The following is an 8827-nucleotide window of genomic DNA, read 5'->3' as shown; positions in this document are numbered from 1 at the left end:
GCCTACGGTGCGGTTGATACGGTCCCATCAGCACCTGGCAGCACGGATAGGGTAGCACGGAGTAGCAAAAGATTCAACAACCCGCCATTAAACCAACGACGTCATTCACCTACGCCTACGGCACGACCTCCTCTCGGATGGGTAATTCACATGAGCCACCGGCTCCGTGGCCACCATACTCCAGTTACTTCCGTACGTTGAAATAGCCACTAGCCACTGGCTATTTGGCAAATTTGGCCAAAATCCAACTAAAACCAAATCGCCCATGGAGGAAGGAAACTGCTTAGGAGAGGCAGGAGGGGCGCGTCTCCTAAGTTCTTCCCTTCCTCCATGAAATCGCCTGTAGGAGGGCGCTAGTTGCGCCTTTGTCACACATGCGTAGGAAGTTTCCGGTTTCCGTATTCGTGCCTTTTCCTTTTGGCGGGAACATGTGACAGCGTTACTTCGACTGCCGCGCGTGACTCGAGAGAGACTAGAGAGACATGCGCAAGGTGAGAACGCTACTGTGTCTTGTCGCCTTTGTCCGCGTAAAATGATGTGTACTTGAGCTCGTCCGTTCCGGGTCGTACCTGAGAGCGCAGGTCGAGCCTGTCGATCGGGGTCCAGCGATCCCCGAGAGGCTTACCTTGTGTCGAAAACTGGGCGAGTTGGATTGGATTCATCTTAAAGCAGCGCGAAAACACAATACTAAAAGGTACAGGAGACTTGTGTCGTCTCCTGTTCCTTTTAGTATTGTGTTTTCGCGCTGCTTTAAGAAGATTACCTTGTGTTGATAGCCCATCCTCTCAAGGAAGCCTTTTAGTGATCGCTCGTCACTTCGTGCAGCGGAGCCTTGCTCATCGCACGCTCCTGGCACGCGGTAACAGTGCATGTGTATCGCTATAGGATGACATTCAATAAGCGTCTCCTTTGTAAACTTTGAGGCATATGTCATTGCAGTTAGTCGCTCACCTCCCTGCAGAGGTTGAGCGCGCGCTGCGGTGTTCCACTGTGCGCTTGGTAACAACTGATCGGTGCCTAGGCTCGCGCGACGACCCGCGGTAATTGGTGGCCTGGTGTCTACGTACCCAAGCAAAAATAAGTGTAGGGTAAAAGGTAGGGCCGACCAAGAAGTGACCGGCCAATCTTCGGCACCCGATTGAGGGCCGGCGTCAGGGATTGACACTGACCTAACGTCGGCCGATTTTCGCCAATCGACTGCAGCCCAACTTCTGCCCGACGTGACCGACCACCTGCCAGCGTTACTGAATGGTCGGCCGCTCGTCTGCCGTAGCTATTTTGCTGACGAAAGACCGTACGCCGTCCGGTTGCTTCCCGACGCCGGTTAATGGCCGGCAGACGGCTCAAAACCACGGCATAGCGTCCGGCATTGCCCCTCGTGCAGGTATTCATGCCATGCATTTAATATATCGCGGCCCATGCATATATAACGGGGTAGCGCATACAAATGCATCAAGAAAAGCAGTCGCTTTTCTGATATCATGAAACAAAAGAAGAGCGTTCAGAAAAAGCTCGTGATTTGCTTTTTAATAAGCGTGGATATATGACTGACTATCAACCATCAGTTATCCTCTCTTCGCACTACATGTTCTGCCCATGCCCATTTCTTCTTCTTAATTTTCACTGAATGTCAGTAACTTGAGTTATTTCTCTGACCTACTCTGCACGCTTCCTATCTCTTAATGTTACTCCTACCATTTTTCGTTCCATAGCCCTCTGAGTTGTCCTCAACTTAAGTAGAACCCTCTTGGTTAGCCTCCACGTTTCAGCCCCATAGGCGAGTACAGGTAAGATGCCTAATATACACAGCATTGGGCTGTTTGCTTCGTTTCCTAGAGGTGGAAGATGCTGGGTCGATGAAAGAACAATTACTTTGCGGATGAAATAACTCCAGGACGAAACACACGAGTGCTGATTGCTACAGCGCATTTGAACGCTGGCGACGTGTACCCCGTTAGAGGCGACGGTTGCTCCAAGCAACACGTATCCCCGCGGGCGAGAGCGCCGTGGCGGACCTCGAGTGGGAAGAGTAGAGGAAAGAGACGACGATGAAAGAAAAAGAAATTCTCTGGCAACACTGATCAGCAGCGGATTGCACCGTGTCGGGTCTAGCAACAGGTGCTGATTAGTCTGGCAACACTGGCAGTCAGAACGCGGGTACCACTGACAAAACTGTGCCCCGGTAAGCTGCTAGTCATGAACTGCGAGTGCCAAATGCACATCATCCCAATCTTCTCCTTACTTCCATTTGGTGGTCCGGATCTGCGGTTACTACCTGCCCTAATAGACATATTCGCCTACTACTTGTGGTGCTTCGCTACCTGACATAAACTGCCGTTCCCTTAGGCTGTTAAACATTCATCATCATCAGCCTGATTATACCCACTGCAGGGCGAAGGCCTCTCCCATATTTCTCCACTTAACCCGGTTCTGTGCTAGCTGCATCCACTTGACCCCTGCGAACTTCTTAATCTCATCCGCCCACCTAACTTTCTGCCGCCCCCTGTTAAACATTACCTTATTCTTTTGCATATTGATTTTTAAGCCTACTTTGCTGCTTTTCTTGTGTAGGTCATTAATCATTCTTTGCAGCTCGTCCCCTGAGTTACTTAGCAAGGCAATGTCATCAATGAATTGCAGTTTACTGAGGTATTCTCCTTCTACCCTTATCCCTAACTGCTCCAATTCTAAGTCGTACTTCCTTTAAGCAAGCTGTGAGCAGTACTGGTGTGATTGTGTCTCCTTGCCCAACAGCTTTCTTTATAGCAATTTTGTGACTTCCTTGATGCAGAACTATGGTTGCTTTGCAGCCACTATACAGTACAACCTCGTTAATTCGAAGTCATCGAGACCGCGAGAAATCTTCGAATTAAGCGGGTTTTCGAATTAACCGAACACACCAAGAAATAAGACTTAGGCAAAAAAATTTGTTGCAGGAACGTGTTACCTTTATTCGGCATATTTTGAATTACTACTGAAAGTAATCGGAGATGCTGGTTTGCAGTCTCGTCAAGGTTGTAAACGTCGTCTGCACCGTACTCGCTAAGCAGCGGCGCCAATGTGTGGTTTCTCCAATCCTCGACAACGCTCTCGTTAGTGCTGCCGCTCTCACCACAGGCGGTGAGAAAGGTTAAATTATTGCGTTCTATAAAACGGCAAAACCATCCATTGCTGCACTTAAATTTTTCGTGCCCAAGTTGTAGAGCTAGGTCGGCCTTCTCCCGCAGTAGCGTTCCATTGACGGGAAGGTGGGCAGCGTTTGCTTTCTGCAGCCAGCGAAGCAGAGCAGCTTCCACATCTTGATACGTGGGAGCCCGCACTCGTGACCGCTTCGAAGAATAGGTCTTGCCGTAAGCCTCTAGTATTTTTGACTTGTTGCTCAATATTGTGGACAACGTCGAGAGGGGCACGCCATGCCTTTTGGCCAACTCGGTCTTCGAACAAGCGCTCTTGCCTGCTTCCTGGATCAAGCAGAACTTCTGCTGCAGCGTTAAAGTCTTGTACATGGCATTTCTGCGCTGCTACGGTCACAAAGCTAGCACTTCTGCACAGTCCCGCCCAAAAAAACGGCACAGTAGCCGACCCCTAACCACAGCGCACAACACAAAGAAATGGCGCAGGCGAGACCGGCGTGGTGGTGGCGTACTTGCAGCGTCGGAGGCACGGGGGAAGAGTGGGCGAAGCACTCCAAGGGATGGAGTGGGGGCGAGGTCACGTGATAAAAACTGGTATGCCCGCCGTGTTGCAGTGAAGCACGTCTTCTCCTCTGCAGGCGCGTGTTTCGGCGGTGCGCGAGGCGCACTGTGGACCGATTTTTGTGCAGAGAGTGCTCCGGCTGGGGCGCTTCGCCTATAAATCATCACCATTACTATGTGGCTTTGCCTCGCGGCTCTGTAGGGCCGTCGTTTCGCCGGGTTTGCGGCGAAACATGGATCAGGCATTGCCGCATAGCAGTCCAAATTTTCGAATTAACCGGGCTGGCGCAGGCCGCCTGTTCGAATTATCCAGCCAAATTTACATTGGAAAATACGGGACCGCAGAAAACCTTCAAATTATCCGGGATTTCGAAATAACCGAGTTCGAATCATCGAGGTTGTACTGTATATGTCTTCCAGTACTTTCACATATAGCTTGTCTACACCCTGATTTTGCAATACCTTCAGGACTGCCGAGGTTTCTACTGAGTCAAATGCTTTTTCGTAATCAATGAATGCTTAGACTTCAATCAAGCAAAGGATCAAGCAGGCTTTTGGAAACTGTACTCTACTATCGATCATATCCATATACGATCAATCAGGTGATAGAAAAATGCTCTAAATATAACCAGCCCTTATACATAGCATTCATTGATTAAGAAAAAGCATTTGACTCAGTTGAAACCCCAGCGGTGATGCAGGCCTTGCGAAATCGGGGGGTAGACGATTCGTATGTAAAAGTCCTGGAAGATATATATAGTGGCTGCACAGCAACCATAGTTATGCATAAAGTAACAAAATTACCATAAAGAAAGGTGTTAGGCAAGGAGACACAATCTCCCCAGTACTATTCACAGCTTGCTTAGAGGAAGTATGCAGAAACTTGGAATGGGAGCAGTTAGGCATAAGGGTAGATGGAGAATACCTCTGTATCTGCGATTTGCTGATGACATTGCCTTGCTGAGCAACTCGGAGGATGAACTGCAAATAATGATTAGTGACCTAGACATGAAAAGTACGAAGGTAGGCTTGAAAATCAATATGCAAAAGACTAAGGTAATGTTCAACAGCCTCGGGAAGGAACAGCAGTTTACATTAGGTAACGAAGTACTGGAAGTATTAGGCGAATATTTCTACTTAGGACAGGTAGTAACCGCAGATCCGGACCATGAAAAGAAAATAACAAGAAGAATAAGATTGGGATAGAGCGCATTTGGCAAGCACTCGCATATTATGACTACCAACTTACCGGTATCGCTCAAGAGGAAAGCATACAACAGTTGCATCTTACCTGTCCTCACCTATGGGGCTGAAACGTTGAGGCTAACCAAGAGGGTTCTACTTAAGTTGAGGACAACGCAGAGGGCTATGGAATGAAAAATGGTAGGGGTAGCATTAAGAGATAAGAAGCGTGCATGTTGGGTCAGAGAAATAACTCAAGCTACTCACATTGTAGTGGAAATCAAGAAGAAATGGGCATGGGCAGGACATGTAGTGCGAAGAGAGGATAGCCGATGGTCGCTTCGGGTAACAAACTGGATTCCAAGGGAAGGAAAGCGTAGAAGGGGTGGCAGAAAGTTAGGTGGGCGGATGAGGTTAAGAAGTTTGCAGGGGTCAAGTGGATGCAGCTAGCACAGAACCAGGTTAATTGGAGAAAATGGGAGAGGCCTTCGCCCTGCAGGGGGTATAGTCAGGCTGATAATGACGATGATGCTGATGATGAATCAATGAATGCTATGTATAAGAGTTGGCTATATTCAGAGCACCTTGTTTATAGTATGGATATGATCGGTAGTTGAGTACCCTTTCCGAATACCTGCCTGATCTTTTGCTTGATTGAAGTCTAAGGTTGTTCTGATTCTATTAGCGATTACCTTAGTAAACACTTAGACAGTACCTAATTGGTCTGTAATTTTTTAAATCCATAATGGTCGTTTTTGTTATGAATTAAGATATGTTAGCATCCTTTCATGATTCCGGTATTGTCGTTGACACCAGGCATTGCGTATACAGGGTGGCCAGTTTTCCTTGCATGATATCTCCCCTGTCCTTCAACAAATCTGCAGTTACCTGATGCTCTCCAGCTGCTTTCCCCCTTTTCATAGTTTCTAAAGCTTTCTTAACCTCGTCCTTAGTCACTGGCGGAACGACTGACTGCTTTTCCGTGCTGCCAATCTCATTATAGTCCTGACTATTTTGGTTACTGTACAGTTCAGTATAGAAGCCTTTGGCTACTTTGACTATCTTGTACATATTCTGAATGATTTTCCCTGCCTTGTCCCTTAGCGCATACATATATTTTAGCCCATGCCCAATTTCTTCATCGCTTTAAGGCTTCTGCTGTTCATTACAGCAGGCTCAATTTTCTCCATGTTATACTTCCTTAGCGCTTATTGATTAGCTTTGATATCTCTGCCAATTCCATCTGGTCTTTTGGATTTGAAGCTTTTATACTTTGGCGTTTCTTAATCAAATCTCTCGTCTCCTTAGACAGCTTACCAATATCCTCTCTAACTACCCTGCTGCCTACTTCTAACAGTGCACTCAGTAATGATATCTCTGAAATTATTGCTCATTGCTTCTAGGCTAATGTTATCATCTTCGTTAGATCTAAATATCTACCGTATTTATGCTCATATTGCTCGCACTTGTGTAATGCGCTCACCCCCTACATCAGGCGTCAAAATAAGTTTTTTTTGCTCGCATAATCATCGCACCACCAGTATTACCACCGTGAGTCGTCTGCTAGTAGTAACAAGCGCCATCTTTGGAGCACTACTGAACCTAGCTGGCTCGTTGTGTGCATGCGCTACCAGGTGGCGATAGGACGCTCGGGTAGATCATCATCATCAGTTATGCTTGTCTTTTTTAATTTTTCCATGATGCTCGTAATCGTTGCCATTTTGCAAGGTGTCTCCACGTATCGTTGTCATTGTTCTTTCGTTCTGTCCATGTTACTTGCTTTATTCTACTGTCTACTCTGTTCTTGGTGCTGCATCGCGGTGGGGCGGTACGCGTTATACAGCTCCTATTAAGCTGAAAGCTGTCGAGTACAGGCTACTGCATAGCAACCGCGCTGCCAGCAGGCACTTCGACGTCAACGAGTTCAGCGTAGTGCGATACTGGAGATAGCGATTGCAGTGCCGATACGGGCTTGGATCAAGTCTCTGATCAAGAGTAGAACTGTAAGGTCTGCTGTGAGCATTGTACCACGGAACACGGGGAGTGATGATGAGGCTGCGTGCAGTAAATAAAGTGCTTTAGTAATTTGTGCTTTTTGCGACCCTGTACTTTTATGATGATAGTAAGTTCTTCAAAGTAATGTTTTAGTTATATTTACAATAGCTGCCCTAAGAATCCCAATTCGCACCTATTTAAATTTGCTTTTAGCGTTGCAAAACATGTGCTCGCAAATTTTCCCTGCATAATTATCACACCCCCAACTTAGCATCAATTTTCCGCGAAAAAAACGCAAGCATTATGCAAGTAAATACAGTATTCTGTAGCGAGATCCTGAATTCTTCTGCCCTCCCCCTCACCGTTAATTCGTTTATGGACTTCAAATTTTACTAATCTGGTTCATTCCCTCTTCAGATTTAGACTAATTCGAGATCTTGCCATCCGGTGGTCGCTGCATCGCACTTTCCCAATTACCTCTACATCCTATATAATGGTGGGGTTAGAACACAGTATGATGCCAATTTCATTTTTAGTCTCCCTATTGGGGCTTTTTCATATCCACTTCCGGTTCTTTTGCTTGCTGAAGAAGATATTGCGCTCTGCAAACTCAACTATACTCGGGGACACCTTTTCTTGGCAATGGGCGCAAAGGTAGGGAGGCGGGGCTTTTAAACGTGTCGCTCCGCCATGTAGTTCGACCGCGCAGCTTTCGGCCTGCATAGACGTTGCAGATCATTTCTTTCGTTTGCTTCGACAGCCAGCGTCTCTTGAACTTGACTCAAATCTTGTCTGGTGAAAACGCTTCAAGTCGTTGCGGAGTGAACGAACCAGAACCGGAACGACGCGAACAGGCGGCAGTCGCCATTTTGTCTGCAAAGTCTAGGCGTCTCTAAAACCTGCGACAGACATCGCAGAAGAAAACCTGATGGAACTAAGACAAGTGTTTTAGGCATAACAGCTTCATTTCGAAAAATTCTGTTATAAAAATACACCGTAAATAACTAGCGCTATGATTTCAATTTGTTTTTGCAGAAACTACTCATGTAACTACGGACTATATTCAGCTGCGGAGGAAGATGGTGCGTTTTGGCTCTGTAGCTTTGGCTTCATTGCCAAGAAAGGGTGTCCTCGAGTATAATAACTCCCCCCTGCTATTCTTAGAACCAATGCCATAGTCACCCACTGCCTGGTCTCCTGCTGGCTTTTACGATACCTTGGAATTGAATTCGCCCGTTAGTACAGTATATTGCATGTTCCTTTTCTGTACTGCCGATTCTTCACTGCCTGGTCATGATGACTACATGTAGGTGCGTAGGCCTGCACAACCTTCAGTTTATATTGCTTATCAAACCTAATTATGATGCCTGCCGCCCTCTCATTAATGCTATAAAATTCCTCTATATTACCATCTATATCCTTATTGACAAGTAAACCTACTCTTAGTTCTCGCCTCTCTGGCAAACCTTGGTAATGGAGTACATGCCTGTCCTTCAGTACAGTGCTGTTAAACCTGGTTATAGCGAAATTTTAAAATGCCTGTGATTTTTCGTTACGTGCAGTCTTTGCGTGATGATCCGAAAACCAGATGAATTGATGTAAGGGAAAGCACCTTGAAAGTGTTCACAGTAAATTAGAATTATTTGAAGCCATGTACGACTGCGGCGGCAGCCTCCACCTCCGCGGCTCGTGCGAGGCATATACGAGGGAGCGGGAAAAGGGGGTGGAAGAGGAATCAGTCTAGGGTAATGTATTCTCAAATAAACTGTAATTCGCCAGGGACAAAGCCCGCTTCAGGGTGCTGATTTGGTCAAGTGCCCGCATGCGTATCACACCTCGCCAATTACCAAAGGAGCAGTGAAGGTAGTTATACATGCATATACATACATACATCAGATCCAGAATTAGCTTAATTACTATATTAATCAAACAATCAAGGGGTCATTGAATTAACT

General features: G+C 46.6%; 1 protein-coding gene across 3 annotated transcripts in view; it reads left to right on the top strand.

The window, feature by feature from the left end:
• Positions 1 to 351: 351 nt before the first annotated feature.
• The window catches only part of LOC146183562 (uncharacterized), a 196957-nt gene continuing 188481 nt past the window's right edge, over positions 352 to 8827 (top strand). For all 3 annotated transcript variants that reach the window (XM_084609149.1, XM_084609148.1, XM_084609146.1), the window contains exon 1: positions 352 to 491. In XM_084609149.1, the coding sequence (XP_084465275.1) occupies positions 483 to 491 (9 nt within the window). In that variant the 5' untranslated portion in view covers positions 352 to 482. The remainder of the gene's footprint in view (positions 492 to 8827) is intronic.

Source organism: Amblyomma maculatum, chromosome 7, assembly GCF_055883805.1.
Source record: "Amblyomma maculatum isolate TAMU_Amacu chromosome 7, ASM5588380v1, whole genome shotgun sequence".
Taxonomy (NCBI): Eukaryota; Metazoa; Arthropoda; class Arachnida; order Ixodida; family Ixodidae; genus Amblyomma; species Amblyomma maculatum.
This window is presented reverse-complemented; position numbering and strand designations above follow the sequence as displayed.